Source organism: Vanessa tameamea, chromosome 4 (genome assembly GCF_037043105.1).
Source record: "Vanessa tameamea isolate UH-Manoa-2023 chromosome 4, ilVanTame1 primary haplotype, whole genome shotgun sequence".
Lineage (NCBI taxonomy): Eukaryota > Metazoa > Arthropoda > Insecta > Lepidoptera > Nymphalidae > Vanessa > Vanessa tameamea.
Genome location: NC_087312.1, coordinates 4,938,724 through 4,962,403, shown reverse-complemented (window position 1 = coordinate 4,962,403; position 23,680 = coordinate 4,938,724). Strand labels below are relative to the sequence as shown.

General features: G+C 34.3%; 2 protein-coding genes across 2 annotated transcripts in view; one reads left to right on the top strand and one right to left on the bottom strand.

Moving 5' to 3' along the window:
- Positions 1-935: 935 nt before the first annotated feature.
- The window catches only part of Ziz (Zizimin), a 39,498-nt gene continuing 16,753 nt past the window's right edge, over positions 936-23,680 (top strand). Inside the window, exons 1-29 of the mRNA XM_026631862.2 lie at positions 936-1,151; positions 1,796-1,915; positions 2,062-2,234; positions 3,462-3,756; positions 4,931-5,102; positions 5,694-5,901; positions 6,109-6,412; positions 6,486-6,703; positions 6,777-6,967; positions 7,629-7,873; positions 8,156-8,355; positions 8,568-8,688; positions 8,835-9,107; positions 9,672-9,788; positions 10,506-10,688; positions 10,891-11,028; positions 11,132-11,327; positions 11,478-11,548; positions 11,642-11,801; positions 11,909-12,148; positions 12,256-12,373; positions 12,682-12,825; positions 12,906-13,123; positions 13,459-13,695; positions 14,216-14,376; positions 14,516-14,636; positions 14,771-14,866; positions 15,134-15,264; positions 15,415-15,556. Coding sequence (XP_026487647.2) covers positions 1,104-1,151; positions 1,796-1,915; positions 2,062-2,234; positions 3,462-3,756; positions 4,931-5,102; positions 5,694-5,901; positions 6,109-6,412; positions 6,486-6,703; positions 6,777-6,967; positions 7,629-7,873; positions 8,156-8,355; positions 8,568-8,688; positions 8,835-9,107; positions 9,672-9,788; positions 10,506-10,688; positions 10,891-11,028; positions 11,132-11,327; positions 11,478-11,548; positions 11,642-11,801; positions 11,909-12,148; positions 12,256-12,373; positions 12,682-12,825; positions 12,906-13,123; positions 13,459-13,695; positions 14,216-14,376; positions 14,516-14,636; positions 14,771-14,866; positions 15,134-15,264; positions 15,415-15,556 — 5,041 coding nt within the window. The 5' untranslated portion in view covers positions 936-1,103. The remainder of the gene's footprint in view (positions 1,152-1,795; positions 1,916-2,061; positions 2,235-3,461; positions 3,757-4,930; positions 5,103-5,693; positions 5,902-6,108; positions 6,413-6,485; positions 6,704-6,776; positions 6,968-7,628; positions 7,874-8,155; positions 8,356-8,567; positions 8,689-8,834; positions 9,108-9,671; positions 9,789-10,505; positions 10,689-10,890; positions 11,029-11,131; positions 11,328-11,477; positions 11,549-11,641; positions 11,802-11,908; positions 12,149-12,255; positions 12,374-12,681; positions 12,826-12,905; positions 13,124-13,458; positions 13,696-14,215; positions 14,377-14,515; positions 14,637-14,770; positions 14,867-15,133; positions 15,265-15,414; positions 15,557-23,680) is intronic.
- On the bottom strand, positions 15,558-23,133 carry LOC113394523 (venom acid phosphatase Acph-1-like). The gene is made up of 10 exons (XM_026631866.2): positions 22,862-23,133; positions 22,102-22,217; positions 21,504-21,571; positions 20,865-20,972; positions 19,859-19,940; positions 19,224-19,381; positions 18,512-18,694; positions 18,055-18,175; positions 16,200-16,447; positions 15,558-15,947 (listed from the first exon to the last, which is right to left on the bottom strand). Coding segments are annotated over exons 1-10 (1,239 nt in total). The 5' UTR covers positions 22,864-23,133; the 3' UTR covers positions 15,558-15,794.

Sequence of the window (23,680 nt, the reverse complement as noted above, 5' to 3'; positions counted from 1 at the left end):
ACGAGTTTAAATTAAATGTTGCCATCGTTGCCCCGGCTTCGCATGGATGCAATGCTGCCACTGAATATATTACAGAATGTCTTAGAACGTTCACAGTTTTTCAGTCGTTAGAAAATACAAACCGCTATGTCTCTGCCTTTTAAATTTATAATATCTTCAAAAATATTGAATTTTTCAAAAAACATATTGTGGTAGCCTAAGTTACTCCTTACTACATCAGCTATTTGCCAGTGAAAGTCCCGTCAAAATCTGACAACACTTTAGAAACCACTAAAATTATCAGTATTTCTCTACTATATTGTGCATATCTACTAAAAAAAAACTGCATCAAAATTCGTTGTTTAATTTTAAAGATCTAACCATACATAGGGACAAACAGCGATAAGCTACTTTATAAAAAAAAATATTTACTCTTTATTGTACACCGCATGACAAAAAAAAATTAAGACTTAAAAAAAGAGGTTCACAATAAATTATTACGTGTCCCGTGTTTACTTGCCTGCCAGAACATTTTATTTGCCTGATTTGCCTATAAATTAAAATCAACAGAACCACTCTTAAACAATGAGCACAGCCTACACTCGGTACTCGTAAACATTTAACTTGGTATTAACTCCTATAATTTGAACGTAATGTATAGTCAGTACAATAAGACGAGTCGCTCGCCGCATGATCCATTTCCAATTTTTCGAGTCTGCAAATTAATACATTGCTCTTATATTTTATATAATATTAGGGCCCCGGTACTCATAATAATACCAGTCAAGAATTAAGTTTCATAATTTTATTAAATTACACAGCTAGCGAATTGACAAGTGAACTCAACGTAAGTGACTTAAGTTATGACATGTAGTGTAGACAGATTTTTATCTGTGTGAATTTTAATCATCTATAAATATTTTATCTGTATTCCAATAATTTGACGGCAGAAAAAACCAACACCTACTAATGTCAAATCGTTATTCGATCTCGGAGATTTCGGCGTTTATTGTTGTGATCATCAATAAATTTCTTTAAAATGTAAAAATAGTGTTTTACATTATAAAATTTAATAAATACTAACACGAATGTTATATATAGTGCCGCATCTTGAATAAGTCATAATGCCTCCAGTAATTTCTAGGAATAAGAAGAATGGCGCTGAATATGAGGTAAATATTTCTGTTAAACCATAAAAATTATGCATACCGAGCTTTCTATTTTCTAACAGAAGTCACCTCCATCTGAAACACTCAATGTTAGCCTGATTGAACTGTCGCTCATTTTATTATTTAGAGAGCTGCAGCTGCTTTAAAATACGTTTTATCTCAGATAAACCTGTTTCGGCAGAAATAGAATGTTTCTTTATTTATTTTGTTAATATATTGTAATAAAAATTTCTCGAACAATATAAATTCATTAAAATATGTCTAATACAATAATAACTTATTGGATTAAATATTTATATAATATTTTAAATAATTGTGAGTGGTACTTTTAATATTTTAAACAGTTTTGGTATAAGATTATGTCATACAAATTGTATTCAACGACCACATGTAGATAGAAAAGCCTGTCATACATACATAAATTAAATCATTCATATTTAAGTATGTAATATTCAACAAAAGCATTCGATATCCTTTTGAATAAACAATAAAGGCAGTGACATAATGTACTCATAGGAAGCCACTTCTACTGTTACATGTTATGTAAATGAATACTAATATTCAATATAAAAGAAAAAAAATCAACCAATTCTTAACATAAAAAAATGTAAGTTTATTAAAAATTTATATAATCTCTGTGTTTTCAGAATGTATTAAACAATAAATGCAATGTTCTTGACTTTGAAAAATACATACAAGAGAATAAAACATTATTATTAAATGATCCATTAAGAGATATTCTACTTTACCCAACAGATGATGTTTCTGTGAGTATTTATACCATTAGTAAAAATCTACATATACTTATTAATGATTATTTTACCTAATGACAATATTATCAATCTACTGTAAATAATAAACTTATAAAATTAGCTTGAAGAGTGTTTGTGTACATGGGAAGCATTATTTATAGAGTGTTGTGCTTCCCCGTCGCTGGAGAACTGTGACGACAGCGGTGCCTGATGTGAGAACGGCTGCCACTTGCCCTTTGCTTACAAGACAGGCGTTGCTAAGCTATGCCTCTAGTTGGAATCTTGTGCATTACAAATATAGCAACTATTCCGGCTCTTATCTGAATTTGCCTAGGTAAATATTATCCTTATTTAAATGGCAGAAACAGTAATTCATTAAAGTTTATATATAAACACACATATACTGTGCTTAGAACTAAATCAGAATGTGAAATAGATTTATATAAAAACATTTTTCTCAGATTTCAAAATGTTGATATTTATTGGTGGGTTATCTTGATGTATCTCACACACAACTTAGAATCTCATTAGCTATATAATTATATAGCTAATGAGATGCTAATTAGCATACTTTTCATGGTCGTAGTTTAGTTTACTGATATTTAAGGTTATTCCACACTATCTAATATCTGACTCACTTCCTATCCATTTAATAAAAGACTCATTGTAAAATATGAACAATGATAGTAATTGATTCTAGTTTAAATTGTCAACATTCCCGTAATGATATCATATGGTTTTATCATATTAATAATTTCCTTATAATAATAGGAGTTGTTTATTTAAGATAAATAAATTAAAATGTTTAAATGCAACATAATTTATTTGGTTCCTGTAGTGAAAATGTTCACTAGGTATTCAAAAGGTATGGTTTTTAGCTACATATGTGTCTAATGGAACTTTTAATGGAAAACATTTCAGACTATTCAACATTTTAAAAATGCATCTTAAGGTCGATAGAGCACAGCTAATTAGTTCTGCACAAACAACTAAAATGACCCACTTCCCAGGAAATATTTCGTTCCTTATTATAACACCCCTTTCCAAAAAAACATAATACATCTGACTTTTATTTATGAAAACCTATAAAATAATTTTTATTTTTCTAATTTAGAAAATTGTGAACTTAAATTCAAATTTTTATCATGTATTATTTGTTAGTATGCTAATGATGCTATAAATTTTAATTTCAAGCAACATAGAGGTAAAGTTCAAAGATTTAAAAAATATATTTATATATAGATATTAAAGAACTTAATTTACAATACTTGTTATGATGCCAAAATCGTCTAAATGTTATGACATTGAATTGCATACCTGTTTTAACAACAACATAATAGTTGTATATAATCATTGCTCAATGTTTATAATATAAACTATTAACATTTACATTACTAAAGTGGATGGATTTCATAACAATTTAATACAAGAAATCTAGAAATATTTTTAACATTTTATTTGTTTCATTGTAATCTGTTTATAACACTTAATATAATTGTATGTAACAATGTATTATTAATGTTGAATGAAACTGATACAACATTTTATAATATTTATACAGACCAATCGGCAATAAATTGACTGAGGAAGTTTATGACATAGATACAGAAACAGATTATGAAAATGAAGCTCAAACTAAGGTTGATATTGGAACAAAAGAAGGTTACTTGCTCAAAGGACCAGAAATCGGCTCAGATAGGATATTTAGCAATCTTGCTTCTAAATCATTTAAGAAGCGATACTGCTCAATGGTTCGGGAAGCCGACGGCGCCTATATCCTCGAAGTGTATAAGGATGAAAAGAAAACAGACACCAAGCTCACTATCGTTATGGATTTCTGCTCGGATGTTGTTAAGGTATTTACATTTCTTCACCACCTAGAAATGAAAAAAAATATTACAAACATTTTTTGAAAGTCGGTAGTATTTCCTTAAAACAATTGATCATAGATTGGGGCATTTCGACTTTCTATACAACGCTACCTTTTACTAGTTGTCGTAATAAATAATTATTACGTCTCCATATCGAAGTATTTGTTGACTTTTCAAAAGTATTAGTATATTTAAAGAAATCATATTATGATATCATTGATGTAGGTAGTTTGTTGCCTACTTTATAAAAAAAAACCGCTAAATAACCCTGAATCTTAGCTTATGATTCTCAACATTCTTCATTAATTAATGCGCCCTAAGTAATACAGAGAATTCTTTAAAAAGCGGTGTCATCAGCATTAAAAGCGTAGAGCCGTTATCTATCTGATTCGCTTACAAATACAGACTTGATCTTATTTCTTAGTATTTAGAGCGTAAACGAACAAACTAGTACATACCTGTTTTTCTCTGGTTACGAGTTTATAGGGCATGTTTTTTTTCCACGAACGCCAAGATTTTTATTAGGTCCCATTAAAACGGCGTTAATGGCTAGGTTTTTAAATGTCACTGTCACAATTTATATCAATTTCAATTACTTAAAGTAATTTTGTTTTCAAAATATTAGTCTTTTAAGTCATTTGAAAATATGCAAATTAATTTTATTCCTTTCTTTACAACGCGCGAAATAATGACTTCAAACACTCAGATAAACATCTCATTGCTTTTCATATTTGGATTAGCCTCAATTAAATTAACGGTTTGATGAATAAAAAACAAAATATCCGTTGAAAATGTTTATGAGATTAATATTTATTATAGCTACTTTGCTTTTACTGGTGATTAATGTATAATCGTATTTTTTTTTATTTACTTTTTGTCAACTCAAAAACTAAATTATTAAGGGAGTTGTTTTCAAATCAGACAAAAAATACTATTTTATAAGAACATATGGATGAAATGTAGATAACCAACTTACGGCGATACGCTAGTCTGATACTTGTGAAAGTTTTATTTATTTCTAGTTAATGACGCACATAACTTTCTGACATACTTCTATCGCGATCGTATTCTGTGGCGAGTTTACAGAATAGTTCTATAGGAACGTCACGAAAAACCTGCGGTATTCAATTGGTTTAAATGTCCAGTGTTCTTGTTTTAGAACACAAAGCGCGGGAAATATTGTTTCGAATTGCGCATGTCTGGCAACAAAGGATACACGTTCGCAACTGAAAATGAAGAGGATATGAACGATTGGATAAATGCATTCATAGCGGCTCTGAAAAAGAACCAGGATCAAGACGGTCCACAATCAGACGAAGTGCTGGACAAAGGTGATAAACATATGCAGTATATTATCACATTTCATATTACGTAGATACCTGTCCTTCTGTTGTTACCCGCCTCCAAAAAATCACCTCCACATACACGTAAACTAATACATTTTTCTTTTTTTACTTCAATATTTGAATCAAAATACAAATGGGCATTCATAAGCACATTTTTGGTCATTTTAAATTATTTTACTAAATCTAAAGCTTGTACTGTGATTGAAATGCTACCGAGAAAAAGTTTCTTAACTGGTTTCTTACCGTTTCCCAACCTTATATATTAATATTTTTTTGAGAAGTCAAGTAGTGTTGACGTAAGCTTTTATAAGCACTTTAGAATCGTAATTTTCCAGAATTATATTAAACGTAAAGCTTCCATCGGTTTGTAATGTAGATACCTAGAACAACCGGCAAGAAACTCAGTAGTTAATCTTTTCCAATATTTGTGATACAAAGTTATGTCACTTAAATACAATGAAAATTATATTTATATATCTAATAATAAAACACTATATGTTGCCGTTATTTTGTTTATGTGTGAAGCAGGAACTATATTTGACGTCGCGTTTTTTTGTTAAAATAAATTTTATTTAGATGCAGACATATCTCTCACCGCGGAGCCGCCTCCTCCAACGTACGGCACTCTGAAGGGTCTCGAACACAGCATGAATCCACTTCTGATGCGATATTCACGTGAAACAGACTTATCGATAGCAGCAGCGCGTAATGATTGTCGTTCTAACATCTTCTTTTTACCTTATAAACAAGCACCCTCGCCGGAACCGCAATTGGAACCATTCAAGTAAGAGATTTCAAAATGTATTTGCCAATACAAACTTTTAAAAAAATCGATAAAAATGAAAAAATAAAATTCTGACATTAAGGATAACTTTGTAATTTTTTTTATTTTTTCATTTGTTCTCGTCATGTATTAAAAACAAACAACAACCACCTATTTGTTTAATCAATGTCGAGTAACTAATTATTCCTTGCGAAATTTTCCTTTCAGAGAACATTTTGGCCAAAGAATTTTGCTCAAATGTGAAAGCTTAAAGTTTAGATTACAAGCGCCAATAGATGGCGACAAAGAACTGTTATGCCAAGTCGAGCCATACTACACACACCTCGCTCTCTACGACGCCCGCAGTGGCAAGAAAGTTACGGAAAATTTTCATTTTGACGTGAATCACGCCGCCGTAAAGGATCTAGTCAAAGATAATGAGTGCACAAAGTCATTAGTAGAAAATTTTAGCTACGATGTTAAGTTAGACGTTAAACAGATATCGGAAGAATGGTTCCGATCAAAGAGACAGGTATGTCATAACATAAAATCAATAGGTAATTAAATTGTTTAATATTATTGTAATCTTTTGTCTCTTCTTTAAGGTTGTGTTGTCAGTAAACAATCCTCATCCAGATCTATTTGTAGTAGTAAAAATCGACAAAATTCTTCAAGGACACGTCAACCAGGTTCTCGAGCCTTATATGAAGGCAACAAAGGATCCTCGCTTAGGGCTCAAAGTCCACAAAACTATACAAGCTTATGCCAACCGAGTGGGAAGTTATCGAATGCCATTTGCTTGGGCTGCCAAACCTTTATTCAAGTAAGATAGAAATAATCAAAATGAATCGTCTACTTTACTATACTAGCCTACCTATTGTTTTTTTTTTATACAGATTATACAGCAACGATTTGGACACTACACCAGAATTCCCAGCAATTTATCGCCAAGAACCGAATAAGATGTCAGACGAGGACATACTCAAAATCTTATCTGATTACCGTAAACCGGAAAAATTGGCGAAACTCACCGTCATACCGGGATGGCTGAGTATTAATATACAGCAGTGTGTAGAACAAATACCAAGTATGAATATGCAGTAATTTTATTAGATAACATAATAAGGATTCTCTTAAGCTTCTAGAGGAATCCTTATAAACTGTTTGACTTACTTGTTTATCCGATTTTAACATTTGCATAATGAATAGGGTGCATTAAGAAAAAAATTCTTGTCTACATTTTACGAGAGCCGCGACGGCTCAGTGGATACTTAACTGAAGTATTTATATCCTTAATATGTAATTATAATTTAGTGTAAATGTTTGGCAAACTACAAACATACTTTATCCGATAGCGGGCTCGTCTAGACCTTATCATATCAGAGGAATGTATGAGAAGTAATGAAAAAATTAAAATGTATTTATTTTGTTAAAAAACTTTATACGAATATACTTTAAAAAATTTAAGGGTTTATTAAGGATTCGATCAACGATCTAATTAGTAGTAATTAAGTAATTTTACAATTAAATAGAGTCCTAATTTAATAATCGATACTTTTATTACAGTTATAAATATTTAAACGATTCCCACACACTTTCATGTCTTTGGAATTGAAACTAACCTAAGAGTAAAGTTTCAACTCGAACTTGGGTGCAATGTTGTATCATCAGCCGCACTGAGTTCAACTTGTTTTAATAATATTTCTCAATTTACTTACTACTACTTACTAGTAACATCTTGTTTACAGATTGTATGACTAGCTCCTATGCAGCCTTAAAGCCGTTTCCGCTGCCACCTCCATCGCCCCTAACTTTGGAATTGGCTACGTTGAACTTAGAACCAGAACAACCTTACGCAGCGTTCCTACACCATTTGTATGTCCGACCGCTCTCGTTAAACTTTGAGTCGCAGAAGATGTTCGTTAGAGCTAGGAACATCGCCTGCTCTATAGAGCTCAAGGAAAACGACTCAGGCGATGTTAAGCCATTGCAGGTAAAGTAAACAAGGTTTTTACATTCATAGAATATAGTAGGGCTCAGTACAAGTTTGTCAATTTAGGTACCACCTACTGATCATATACTCTACCAAACAGAAATACATATATTTTTTATGTCCAGGCTCTAGAGACCACATCTTTATTCCCAAAGTTGGTTGCACGTGTACGGAAAGATTAATATTTCTCACCATCACCAAGTGGTGACCCCTAAGCAGTATACCGTCTGCGTACCTTTTTTATGATTTTTTGTAGCACTTATGTATTTTAAATTTTGCTAGGTTATATACGGGCGTACGGGTATGACGTCACAATACCGTTGCTCAGTATTGCATCACAATGCAAATCCTAATTGGTGCGATGAAGCTAAAATAAGACTACCGACTACCATTACACCATCACACCACTTGCTGTTCACCTTCCACCACATTTCCTGTGATCTTGCAAAGAAGAACGATACGAATGTCGAAATTTGTATAGGGTGAGAACAAAGAGAATTCTTAATATATTATTAATACTACGGTGTCCTACGCAAATAAACAACTTTACAGTATAGGCGAAAGGTTTAGAATCAGACCTGTCCTTTACATTCTCCTTACATGAATATTTTATATAAAATCAACTTAAAAAAATCAAATGCGTAAAATATATACTGAATGACTTGCCCTGATACAATGTTTATACGTATTCTAGGTATGCGTGGGTCCCGTTGCTGAAAAATGACAAATTCATTGATGAATTTGTGAGTTTACCAATAGCTACCCATTTACCATCTGGATATTTGTCAATACAACCACTCGGTCTCGGCAGAGGGGTAAGACATATTCATCGTAAAATATTACCTTTAGTTGCTTTAATTTACAACCACAAACAACTTCAATACAACAACACAACAAACTTTAATTTTTAACTAAGTGCAGTTGCTATATTGAATTCTAACCTAATTATTCTCTTACACAGAATACGGGTCCAGAAGTAGTTTGGGTCGAAGGAGAGAAACCGCTCTTCCGTTGCCAACTAGTCCTGGACTCAACGGTCGCCACTCGGGACGTCCACTTACATAATCTATTCTCACAAATCGAACGCCTGATAAAAACCAGCTCTCCCCCCACCTCCCCGACGCCCCCGCCGTGGCACGACGTGTGCAACGCACTCAAAACTGCGCACGCGATTAATCTGAGTTCTTTGATTGCGTTCCTACCAACAATATTAAATCAGCTCTTTGACCTCATGGTAAGCATCGTCAAACAGTGGTAACTACTACCGAAGTATTTATTTTTTGGTGATCATAGAATTAATTTAATTATTAATTCACTATGAAATCAGTACTTATTACCTATCACGTGTTTATAAAAAATAGGAATTTAAGAAAAGAAAAATTAAAATAGAACTATGTTTTACAAATCTTTTAATTCGATGTTTTAGTATAAATAAGTTGAATGATAATGAATTGTTGTCAATACGTCTATGACGGGTGCACTGTTTCATATAACGTGGTTTAAGTTCGTATACTCGTCGAATACACATATTTTGTTATAAAGAACTGTGATAGTAAGATATGAAAGTGAACTGATCTAAACCTTTGCAGAAGTGAATGAACTGATGAAGATTGCACCTATTTTTGCGCGCACACATGTGCACTATGAGATGTCCTGTGTTGTTAAATTGATCGGGACATAATCATAGAACCGACTAGTATAGCTATACTTCTTGCAATATTGAAATAACTAAATATTGAATGCAGGTTAATAATGAAATCCATGTGCTGATATTCATTTTCTTTTTTTTAACTTTCAGACGATTGAAAAGGGTTACTCGCACGATATGGGCTTCCAAGTGGTTAAATTGATTGTACATTTTGTACATTTATTACATGACTGTGGGAGGAAAGATCTTCTGGACAGTTATGTGAAGGTACTTCGCTTTCAGATTTTAATATTACATTTTGTTATTTAGGCGAACTTCCTAATAGTGCACACTGAACTTATTCAATAAATTTGGCGCGGGAATTCCATCAACACTAAGGACCTATAGAAGATTTGCAACATGACTATCAAGAATTAAAAGGATTTTAGGCGGCTCGCAATTTATTACAAATAATCAAATTTTGAAAGTCATTTTCACGTACGACCGAGTAATAGTGTTGTTAAAATACTCTTTAGAAGTCGATCTCACGAGGGGTGAAAGTGAACTAGGGGTTGTTTTTATATGCCGCTACCCACTTCCCTTGCGTGACAATGCTCCGTTCCAAAAATATTACAACAGACAACAAACAAATTTCGTAATTACAACATCGAAATTAGGCTTATCCCTGATTTATAAATCAAATACAGTTTCGGATGAAATAGCTTTATTACAATAATAATTAATTAATTATTTAAAATTAAATGATGATTAAAGGTCATTTTTCCTTAAATTTTTCGAACGCTGATCAATGTCTAGTTTTATATGATCCGAATTATCATTGGTCGATGGCGGATGACATAAAAGGCGACCAATGAGCATTTACTATATACTCGGATAAGTAAATCTAACTTTGTTTGCGTATAATCTTTTATTTAGCGGTTTTATGATATATGTAATATCATTATTATATAAATAATTACTCTGTTTATCTTATTATGTTTCCAGTATGTCTTCAACTGCGTGGAATTCAAATTACACACTGTGTTGACAGCCCCCTTGCATATGTTCGTCGATCCCAATCAGCAGGACTTTCTGATGTGTCATAAGTTTATGCAGTATTCCAATTTTTTCTTCGACATAATTATTAAGAGCATGGCGCAATATTTAATAAATACAGGAAGGATTAAGGTAGAACAGCTTAAAAGTATTTATTTTGCTAAAAGCATGTAATTAATTATAAGAGATGGGTGAATACCTTGCATCAAATGAATAAATAATTTTAATTAAATATATAAATGACTGATATGCACACTTACAAAATGACCAATTTTGATACTTGTACTTTAACTGAGTTGTGATTAAACATTGTAATTACATTATTTATTTACAGATGTCTCGAAACGAACGGTTTCACAGTGACTTACTAGAAAATATTGATAAATTGGTAACTGCCGTCGAGCCTTCGCATATTTTGCAACAGCCAATGCAGACTCATATATTCAACAAAAATTTGGCTGTTTTTTTAAAAGTAATTTTTACAAGCGTTTATCATCTTCATTAAAATAGATACAAATATTTAAAATAAACGTCAATTTATTAAGATTTAAATTAATTAATATTCTCTTTTTCAGTCTTGTCTCTCGTTTATGGATCGAGGGTTTATATTCCGCCAAGTGAAGAAATATTTAGAAAAATTTAAAACATGTGACCCAAAGGCATTGTTTGATTTTAAATTCACATTTTTGCAAACTATTTGCTCGCACGAACACTACGTTCCTTTCAACTTGCCGTTACAAGCCAACAAGCTAGCCAAAGATTCAGATGAAGGTAGGACAAATATTATAAATAGTACAACTTTAACAACTTAATTTTTATATTCTTCCAATGATTTTCGTCTGACCGTATTTAAAACATCTACAAATAAACAAATTTAAGTTATTGTAGTTACTTACAGTTTTTTTTTTCTATTTTTAACAGAACCATCAAGATTGAGATTGACTGACGAATTTGTAATGAGACACTTTCTCGCCGGAGTCCTTTTGAAACAGGTAGGTTTGCGAAGATACAGACGATAATCAGTAGATAAAAAATATATATCCTGTAGTATATATTCAGAGCACTAACAGCGTACGGCACGTCAGGTGGAGCAGTCGCTGCGAGAGGCGCCGCAGAAGCGTCGCTGCGCGCTGGGCGTGCTGCGCGCGCTGCTGGCCAAGCACGAGCACGACGAGCGCTACCGCACGCGACAGGCGCGCGCGCGCCTCGCGCAGCTCTACGCGCCCTGGCTCGCCGTCGTGCTCGGTCAGTCGCCGCCGCCCGCCACCCCGCCGCCCCGCCACCCCGCCGGCCCGCCACGCGCCTCCGGTTCCTCATATAGCGATATATATTCCTTGTATTTATAATTTCAGACAACGCTCATCGTCTCGTCACTAAGACGCTCGCGAGTCCCGTCCTGGAGAATGGTCTCGACAGAGTGGACGGGGACGCAACCGGTACTTCTGCGCTCAACAGCACGCAGAAGGAGGTCGCATCCGCTAATAGTACTCCGCGGAGGAACAGACTGACGTTGCATTTCGATCACACGCCTGTCCGCAATTCCGCACACTTCAAGGATCCTCCGAATATCAGCAGCAACATGTACGGCAAAGGTTCGTTTCGCTTTATGACGTTTTGGTTGTGGGCCTATTAATCGTTTTATAATTTACTTCGTTTTTTGTACTCGTTTGTGGTGGTTTATCATTAATTTTGTTTGTAGATAACGCAAATAACATGTCGCAAAGCTCTTTAGAGTCGGTCTCGACGATGTCCGGTGGGGACTCGTTGCCGCGGAACGCTCGGTTAGATTTGAGTGAAATTGGGGATCAAGTTAACAGGTAAATTTGTTAATCATATGGGTATTCTTACAATTTCAGCAAATTTAAATTCATTAATATAAAAACACAAAAAAGTGTGAGTATTATTATATTTTGATACTTGCTTCTACTTTTCTTTTGTCAAAAATCATAGTTTGTTAAGTAGATCATTACTAATTTCAGACCGGCATAGTTAGATTGTGCGTATCACAGTCAAATAAAATATATTTAGAAAATTTTGACTGCTTTGATTTTGTATTAATTTATTCTTCGTTCATTAAAGAATATGTTTAAAATATTAATAGTAATAATTCGTTCGTGTGGTCCAGATTTGGTGTGATGTCCGCGGAGGAGGTGCGCGATGTGCTTTTGTGTTTCCTATTTGTTTTGAAATATTTGGATGAAGACAGACTAGTTGAGTGGTGGAGGACTCATTCGCCGGCGCAACAACAATCATTTTTCAATGTTTTAGAGTAAGTTATAATTTCGTAAAGCGAAACTGCCTTAACGGTTAGTAATTTTCCTTTAATCGTATTATAATACCAACTTTCAGAATATGTGCAGAACAGTTTCAATATATAGGTAGGAAAAAAATCCTATCAGAACTACGTGTGCCATCACCGGACTGCAACGGCAAGCCGAAACCAATGAAAGCCAGAACTTTACCCGCTAGAATGAGTCCACCAGACTTCTCGAAGGAACCGCCGATTATTGTTGAGAAGAACAATACTGTTAACAGGGAAAATCTAGTCAATACTTCGGTTACAAATGGTGAGATAATCTGTTCATACTAATTTAATATAAGATTATAACTTCGAATATGTGATAATTTAGATAAATATATATTATTTTCTTCAAAAATCAATTAAAATTGGCAATAGCATACAAAAAAGTATTTGTTCAATACAATAGAAATAATAAAATCCATTAAATAAAGTAAAAAAAGATGTATAAGAGGCGGTTTAAGCGAGCAATCAGTTCTGCCGTTTCGTTTTTTATACAACTTTAAATTTTACTATGGAGAAAGTGTTTTTTTTTTTTCTTGATAACATTAAGTATCGATTTGTAAACTAATGTTACTTATTAAATAATGATTTTTCTTTCAGAGTTAGAGACGATGTCAGAATACACAGTACTGTCCGCCGGTTGTTTGGCCACAGAAGTAGGAATGACTATCATAGATAGAGCTTGTTTATTCATGCGGAATTTGGGTCCGGCGGACGGAGCCGCAGCTAGACCCTATCTGAAACTATTGCAGTACCCACAGAGCGAAACTCTATATAAACATCTCTTTGCGGCTTTAAGAGCTTATATTAATCAATACTCTGAAACACTTTTTGAAGGTAAGTTCTAAACAAAGAAACATGTGTTTTTAATAGTAAAGTTATTTTCTATCAAAGAAGTTTTCTAGCTATTTTGCCTCTTTCTTTCACTGTGGAATTTTATCTGACACATGCACGATTTACTCACGTCCAATTCTCCACCGAGTAGGCTCATTAAAGCAATTCGGAATCGTCAAGCTATCACCGGTTCGGAAACTAGATTTTACCGAGCCGACAAAAAACTAGTGGCTACTCTTTCCCACTATTTGAATTACAGAGTATGTCAGTAAAGAACAATTATTTTTTATATATCCTGCCTACAAATCGATAAATACGAAATCTAAGCTATTTTATCTTTAATACAGTCTCGTACTGACATGCATTATTTATCAATATTTTTTTGACACGAGCTTTACATTTTGAAAGGGTCAAGTTAAAAATAACCGTGGAATTAGATTAAAGAACCGAATAAATAGCACGCAGGAAGGGCGTACTAACGTTTGCGCCACGGAAACTAGGAGTAATAACGAGCGTTGCGCAGGCGGCAGCGCGCTGTGCGGCGGCTGCGTGCGCGCCGTGGTGGCGCTGTGCGCGGCGCGCGCGGCGTGGCTGCGGCGCGAGGCGGCGGCCGCGCTCTACCTGCTCATGCGCGCCAACTTCCAGCACAAGGACGTCGGCAACCTCACGCGCGTGCATCTGCAGGTCGGCCGCGACTCGTGTAGTCTGTGTACCTCGAGTGGCTTTATTATAGATACTAAATTTTCGCTGCTATCTTGCGACGATCCAGGTGATTCAATGAAAGAATGGTTTTATTTATATTTTATTATATTTGTTCTATTAGGTCATTATCGCTGTGTCGAAACTGCAGGATAGTTCGACGTCACTCAACTGTAAACGTTTTCAAGAATCACTCTCGGTCATAAATTGTTTCGCTACTGGCGATAAGGCTATGAAGGGAACAGGTAAAATTACTTTGATACGTTGCTAAAAATTTACTAACTTAAAAAATAATTCATGTAAATACTTTTTAGTTTTCGTTAAATATGTTTATTGGCTGATCGTATTGTTTTATATAAGTCGATTGTTTATCGGTAAGGTTTGTCGAGCGAAGTAGCGGAGTTGATGCGTCGCGTCCGCACAGTGGTGGGAGCGCGCGCGCGCCTCGCGGGAGTCGGCGGTTCAGCTGGTGCAGGTTAATCCGCTCATTTCTTACATCGAGAAATAAATTGTTCTTAAAACAATTGAATAATCAAATTGTTATCATAATATTAAAAACTTAGAGTTCCCGAGTCATTATATCTTTGGCAATTAATATGAAATATTAACTTTCACCGGTGCACATTTCCGATAAAATATCACCGATAAAGTATCACTAAATGGACGACCGCCGTCATATCATGTTTACGATTTCTACCAAAAACGTAATTATATAAAAGTGGGCCTCGACCCTGGTGTGCAGGCGCGGGCAGCGTGCACCTGGCCGAGCTGCAGCACGCGCTGGCCGCGTCGTGCCGCGCCACGCCGCGCCTGCGACACGCCTGGCTCGCCACGCTCGCCGAGCACAACGCTCGCCACGCCGACCACGACGAGGTGCGCACACGCCCACGCATACACACACATATTCTCGATATCCAAACTGTAACATAGTGACGTCATATTTTTTAGATAATATTACCCGAATGAAAAATTTGGTTTGTAATACAATCGAAAATTTTATTTTTATCTAATTCATACTTGCAGGCGATGTGTTGCCAGCTTCACATAGCTGCGCTTATAGCCGAGTATCTGAAGCAACGTGGAACCCAAACTTGGGGCGCAGAAGTCTTCGATGGGTTGTCGAAGAACATTCCGAGAGATGAGACGGGCATTAAGATAGATGAAGGTTAGTGAATATTTTGTTTATTTTAATAATTTATATTACATTTTTAATATCTATAAACACCACAATGAAGTCACATTAGAGTTAGCCGAGAAATATAGTACTTTTCTTAATATGTAAATGGAATAAATTGGTATGCGTATTAAAACATTATTATTAAATATCTATTTTTCTAAATAAAATTAGCTCGTCCCAAGACTTGTCTTAAACTAAAAAACACTTTAATCACTTTTTATATGAGTCATATCGTAGGAACAATTTTGCAGTCTTTCTTATAGTCGTATGACACGATATATTTTGTTATCTCCGTGAATGTGTCGAGGGGGCACAACGCGTTACACCCGGGAACTTCCATTAAACGAGGCTCTGCTGAGTCGTCATCCCAGTAGAAGATCTGAAATTAGTTAAGTGTTATACTCTATTTACTAATGACTTGATTAATTTAAAGTATAATAGAAATTGATCGGGTTGTTTATCCATCCAATTATATAACTCTGTTGTCAACAGCATACTCTGCACGCACCGATCAAATTATAGCATTTCATAACATAATACAATTAATTACATCATATATCTTCAAAACATTTATAAAAATATATTAACAGTATAATAGTTCAATTAAAATGAAACTAATTGAAATTCATACTTTAAATCCAAATCTTTGTCCATGAGTCAAAGCATTTTGTTCCTTGTTCCCCTGTTTCGGAGGTTGCTTTTCGTGCAATTCGAACAATAACGCGGCGCCGGGGTCGGGCAGGCGGGGCGGCGGCGCGACACACGCCGCCAGCAGAGCTGCCACAGACACGGGTGTACCGATGCGCACTATCGCTTTAGGGCTCGATGGATCTTTTGTGTTTAACACGGCTTCTTTTATTATCTGTTGCAGTAGTGCACCTGCCAATACAATAATTTCTGTAGATATATTATAGTTCACATCATTGATCTGTGTCTAAAACTGCTCTAAAATCATACGTTCGGAAAGGCAGTCATGTAAAAAGTTGTTACTTAAGGAAAAACACTTCATAATGCTTCATTCAAAAATTAATGATATTGAAAGTAAAATTAAATACATACTTTTTGAATTAACACAATTGATTCCTTTTAAACAAACAAACGAACGATTTTTTTCAAATGATCGTGCTCAATTTAGACTTAAATCAACTACTGAAACTAAAATACACTGCAGGTAAGGTTTTTTTAGTGTTAGCTAGTGATACTGATTACTAATATAAGATGGCAATGTAAACGAGCAGGGTTAAGTACGCGAGTGAGACGGAGAAGCGAAGTCATCACCCGCGGATCTGTCTTGTCTTGCAATGACCATTGCGCAGTTAATTGCAGCCTATTTCTTAGCGAAATGGACCACCCGATAGTGGTCATCACCGCCCATAGGCATTGGTGCCGTAAGAAATTTTAATCATTCCTTACATCTCCAATCCGCCACTAACCTTGGGAACTAAGTTATTATGTACCTTGAGCCTTAGTTACACTGACCCCCCCACTCTTGAAATCGGAACACAGCAATACAAATTGCTTCTTGATGCTATTAGAATAAAGCGATGCTCAGTTTATTGTGTGACAAACAAATGATATGATTTTTATGTGACTGGAATCATTCAGTTGGTTTTTATATTAAACTTATTGCATAAATGGCGTAAAATTAAACACGCAACCAGAACGAATTTTTAGTTATGAATTATTTATTGCATAAATAACTCTTGGTACAACATACTAGTTTTGTTTTATCATGAGTCGATATGGCGATGGACACTTTAATATTAAACGAAGGTCGCTCGTTGAATGCGGGCAAGCGGCATTGGTTTGTCAAATACTAATAATATTGTATTCATTAATTTATCTCGCACTCGTGTTGGCGGAGATATAGGGTGTATAAATAAATTTATATATATGTATATATTTATTAGTCAACGTCTTTAACGTAGTCGTAAGTGTACATTAACAGTTTAAACAGGTTTTAAATTGCGGTTTAAGCTTTATTAAAAGCCATTAAAATATATCCCTCAATTAAGACAATTGTTTTCATATTAATTAACATGTGATATTTTAAAGAAACAAAAATCGAAAAATAAATGTATTTTTATTATCTATATTAATAAACGACGTGATAATATTTACGTGTTTTTTAATTGAAAAAGCTACTAAACTAATATACGTGAAACTTGTACCCGAAGATGCAGTTTCAGAGAAGATTTTAGGATTTCATATATGGGAACTAACGTCTGCTGACGGTTTTTCTTAGATTAATATTCCGATTAGAGAATGTCCGTGTAGTACTGTAGTAATTGCAATAACTAAAACCGGATAATGTGATACGCATCTAGTAATAATATTTTTAACAAAAGACATTTTTTTATTAAATTTGGATGTCTCCGAGCGAAGATTACTATTATTATAGTTAAAGTGTCCTTAGGTAGTTTAATTTTTTTTTAACAAGTGCACTGTGATCTTTATTTGTTGTAATATTTTATATTGAAACTTACCTCCGCTGAGTTTCCTTAGTAGGTTATTATGAAACATCATTGTGTATTCCAACCTGGCGACGTCCATCAACTTTCTTTTCACATGCTTCGCCCATTTTGGATTAGCAACTTTTATGTCATCCTAAAACGTTTTTTATTCTAATCAGTAAATATATTTGCGTCAAGTGTAAATACTATCAAACTGTTATCTTTAATTAATAATTTTGACGCCCTCCGTGGTCGAGTAGTGTGTACACCGGTTTTCATGGGTACGCCACTCCGAGGCCACGGGTTCAATTCCCGGCCGAGTCGATGTAGAAAAAATTCATTAGATTTCTATGTTGTCTTGGGTACCGTCGTTACTTCTGATTTTCCATAACACATGTGCTTTAGCTACTTACATTGGGATCGAAGTAATGTATATGATGTTGTCCAATATTTATTTGTTTATTTATTTAATAATAATTGTATAACTTACTTGTATTACAAATAAGTTGTTTAAATTGTACGCATCTTGAGGTGTACTGAAGTTAGTCCCGGTCATGTGTGCTATCTTGTGGAAAAGATCTCGATACGGTATCAGTAAACCTTCCTCGGAAAATGCTTTTAACAACCTCCTTTTCTCTTGGCTATATCGTGGACAATTTTCGTCATAAAGAAGCTGAAACATTAATAGAACCTTATTATATCTTCATATGTTATCCTTTTGACCGATTTTGGGTATGGCGGACATTCTCGAGAGAGGCTAGACAAGTGCGCGAGACATAAGTGCTATCTACTCCGTCTCTCGTAATCCAATTGGACGGCAAATCTAAGTGTACACTACATAATAGACAAGACATTTGTAATTTGCCGCTTCCAGTTCTGACAATTGAATTGTTAATAATTTCTTGGTCAAACTTGAAATAATTTAAATTGTAGAAAATTATTTACAACAACATAAATTTGTACCATTTATTTCCTTGAAAATATGAAAATGAACCAAATTCAATAGGATTGGATTTAAACGCAAATCCGTGGCTAACGCTTCAAAGGATCCCCCTTTGTCGTTTTAAAAGTATATGTCATATCATAATCTATTTAAAAAGTAATATTTAATTTTGATTTATTAAACTGCAATTATTAATTGCAACTAGTGTTTAGTGACGTCATGTGATTGCGTAATTATAATGAAAGATTTTTAAACTCACGTAGTCTTCAGTCCGCGGCGGATAAGTATAAGGCACGGGCTGCCAGTTCATAGTGTTATTCCAAATTTGATTCGGCGGCGGTGGCCATAGCCCGGCTGCTATCAGCAGCGCGGTCATCTTGCTGAGATTCGTATCGGATGCTATCACTATACTCTTCTCTGGAATACAAGTATGAGACAAAATAATCTATAATGTTCGTATAACATTATTCTATTTTTGACTATCGATAATATTAAACTCGTTCTTGCTACACATTTTAATACTAAATGATAGGTGTTCTTAACTAATTCTAGACTATGATAAAAATGATTTGTCTAAAGAAGTTTACCTTCTGTATCATATCTAAATGCATTTAAATTGATGCAAGTGCTATGCATATATTTTGTGAAATGTAAATGAATAGATAAAATTAAATCATCTATACACTATTGCAACGTATAAATAATGATTATCAAGAGCTATGTGTAATGTGTCAAGTATGAATTGGGAACACGGTGTCAAGTTTCAATTGAAATAACAATCTGTCTTTACTTATACAAAAGAAAACAAAGTTTGCACATATATACATATACATTTATATTTACCTATAACATAGAATAATTAGGTTTTAACGTATAAATCGCCTCGAAACTCACCAGCTTCGTAATAAGGTCCTAAGAAGTCGTTATATCTCTTTCTAAGTAATGCGCCCATTTCGAAGGTTAATAATTTCCCTTCCTGTGGAATTTAACATCAGTTGTAGTTTGATTAAAGAAAATAAAAATATAAATTAAAAATAAACGCATTTCTGTCAATTGAATGACGTACATTGAAGATGATAAATCATTGTTAGACTGACAGTAATCTACGCCTCTCGACACCTCGTTCCTGTTTAGAATACGACCTTCAGGAGTCGAGATCCCTCCGTCGCACCGGGAAGTAAACGCTTCAGTACGACCTATCTTCGGTCGACCCTCGAATATCATGTGCGAAGTGTCTAGATTCTTAAGAATTCAAATAGCATGGTTGTTTAATATATCTGTGACTGTTCATATATACATTTATGAATATCGCTCTGCACGTAAATGTAGTTTTATGTACATAATTAGTCAATAGATATATGGAATTAACATGGACGTAGGTAGAGCAAATTAAACTTAATTTAACAACCTTAACTATAGTGAATAAATGCTATAATAGGCAACCGTAACGGAACCGTCATCGGATTAATTCGACAAATAGAGGAAATACGCTGATATACTTTTGTTACCACCGAGCTCATGGTTTCCGTGCAAAACTAAATGAATAAAATGAAATCGAATTGTCTTATATATATTATATGACTATAATGATTTATATTTTTAGTTTTTCTTTTATTAAATAAAAATATAATATTAAATTGAATCACTCAATGATGTCCAAATTTGTTTTTTGTCGTACCAATAGATAGAGGCGTTTCATTAAAGTTTAATCTTAATCAAAACGAACATTAACTGCAATTTTGAAATACTTATGTTTGCTGATTACAAGGTATTAATTGGTTTCCATTCTTTTTTCAATAAATAATATTGCTAATTAATATAATTTAGACGTCGAATAAGGTTCACATTACTATATCTATATTATTTTAATCCAGATATGTTAAGTGATTTTAGTACTTACATTAGTCAAGGCTCCAGCGCCGTAAGGGACAAATACGTGGTCCGGTGGTGGCGCTCCGAGCATTGCCAACTCACGCTCGCTTGGCGTTCGCTCTCCATGAGACATAAGCTATATCATATACATTTTGTTTTATTATATAGTTGGACGAGCAAATAGGGCATCTGGTAAGTGGTCACCACCGCCCAGTTACCCTGGCGTACTCACCTTCACCCGGAACACAACAATACTGAGTACTGCTGTTAGGCGGTAGAGTATATGATAAGTGAGTGGTACCTACCCAGACGGGCTTGCACAAAGCCCTACCACCTAGTAAATGAGCCAGTAAAATTGTAAATACTGTTAGATTATCGATTAGCGACGTGAATTTCAGTTAAATTACAAAAAATCGATCCTAACCGAAAGATTGTCAACTATCGAAATTTATATATAGATAGATTATATAAATCTAACTGTGTATAAAATATTCTATGGTGATACGTGCAACATAGAATTGTTTTAACACTTAGGTATTTTTATATTTATATTATTCAAAAAGTCATACACACAGTACCTTCGTTATATAATTTTAGTCGAAATAAAAATGTAAACATATTTTAAATTTATATATGTATTGATGTTAGATTTAAATGATTATCTTACCACGTGGACTTGTCGCAGTATTGTGACTTCGACTGTATTGTCCTTCATCAGGATCACTGCTACGAGGGCTAAATTAAAAGTTAATTATTATTAACTATGCTTTATGTATTTATTCATTTACATAATTTTCTTAATTTACTCGTAATATTTTATACTTGTATATATTTATTAATAATACTGTTGATTAGTTTATCAAAATAGCCAAAATAATCGATACAGTGATATTTCCGGGAAATGTATTTGCTTGCTTGAACTGTTTAAACGGCTTTTTAATATATATATCAACATAACAAAGCTCATCAAAGGTACTTTGTGCAATTGGACGTAGTTTCTCTAAAAGGATCCCAACCACAAAATGTTACTTCTGAGTTATTCAAGTTTAAAGTTTTACCTGTATTTGCTTATAGTTGTGTTTGTTTGTATTTATTGCTTCCTGGAGAAATATTTGTATAAATTTACCATATTTCATACAAATAAGTTAATGTAATCGAAAATATCGACCTCTACGACTACTACTCTACGATTATGTTGTGGGTTGGATCCATTTTGAGAAACTACGTCCAATTATGGATGAGGCTTTTTTGGATTGTATACGAACCGGCGATGAGAGAGACGCCCACCAACACGCCGAGGCAACAGCAGGTGTGTTCGGTGCGCATACTCGGCGTCGCCTCCGCCGCGTTGGTCGGCTCTTCCTCGCGACCGCCCTCTTTCCTACAAGATTATCCTTACTTACTAACATAAGCTCCTATTCATACATGATAATATTCCTCTAATAATTTATACAGTATTTGACTTTTCTACGTAACTTTATTTCTAAGTAAAGTAGATATAAGTAGAATTAACGTCACAACCGACTGAAACCGATATAATCCAAATACTGAAAGTGAAATACCATTTATGAGATGATTTTCATTTCGAAAATATTTCTTCCTACGACGTAAAAACACATAACTTACGACCTAATTAAAACTTACATCTAGTGAATGTTTTGTTTAACTATGTTAGATAAATGATATTACAATATGCTGTGTGTTCACAATAATAAAACACTAGGTAATAAATAATAATATCTATCTATATAATTTTAACTAGAAATTTATTATGTATTAAGGTTATTTTTGACTTAAGATTCAGAATTATAAATTTTAAGTGTTAGTAGGTAGGACTTTACCATATAAGTATTACTAAATTTGTATCCTTGACGATCTAAATCTATTTAAACTGTCGTAATATATATCTGTTAACGTTTCTATAGTTGTTAATTCATTTCAATAAAATCAATGGCACGTGTTTATTTATACTTTATATAAAGTTAATACATAGTTAGAATTAGTCCAAATGAATTCGAAACTCACATTGTCCTCCGCCGGGTTAACAGCTCTACATTGTAGTCCTATCGTGACTCGTGCCTTCACTTATAGTATCGCATCCCAAAAAATCTATGACAGTTTCATTATAAACACAATGGATATGTAATATCGTACGTTCGGAACAGACGATCGCGATACAAGGAGGGCGGAAGTGCACGAAGCGCGAAGTGATGTCCCACTGAGGGCGACACGGGACGTTCATCAGATTCACGGTCGTTGCGACCTGCCGCTCAGATGATTGACTTTGTCCAATCGATTGTACGATATCTATTTACACGTACGCATGAACCGTCGGACGCGCGACGCTGTTTGTATAGGCGTACCTGCGCCCCGGTGACGCCCTTCCCGACATCACATTCAATTGAAACTACTGATTTTATCTTGTCATTATACTACATACAAAATGATATTTTATGTGACATGCAACTTATTGCTAATTTAATCTCAATGATCGATTCTTATGTATGTACAATACGTGGTTTTGATGCACCGTACTTATCCCACGCTCCGTATGTTATTATACATTTGGGTTTGGATTTGAATAATGTCATAAGTATATTAAGCTCAGTGTATATCAAATAAAATATAATCGAAACAATATTTATGACCCTCGTATAATGCATCGGTTACGGTCGATTTTGTCTGATAGACTGAATTAAAAGATTGCGGCTGTATGCGAACGAACTACACCTTCCGTTTATTCTCGTTTGCAAACTGCGATGTGTTTCTGATCCCCCAGTGCATATGATACAGTATTCAATAATAACATTAGTTGTATGTATAACGTCACATGTTATGTTTTTT

What these genes read in the sequence shown, in the direction of transcription:
- LOC113394523 (XM_026631866.2), bottom strand. An exon ending in CGCCGCGGACTGAAGACTAC is followed by an intron (nt 18,695 to 19,223) that starts GTGAGTTTAAAA and finishes TTAATGTTTCAG; the next exon opens with CTTCTTTATGACGAAAATTG. An exon ending in ACTAAGGAAACTCAGCGGAG is followed by an intron (nt 16,448 to 18,054) that starts GTAAGTTTCAAT and finishes TTGTATTGGCAG; the next exon opens with GTGCACTACTGCAACAGATA.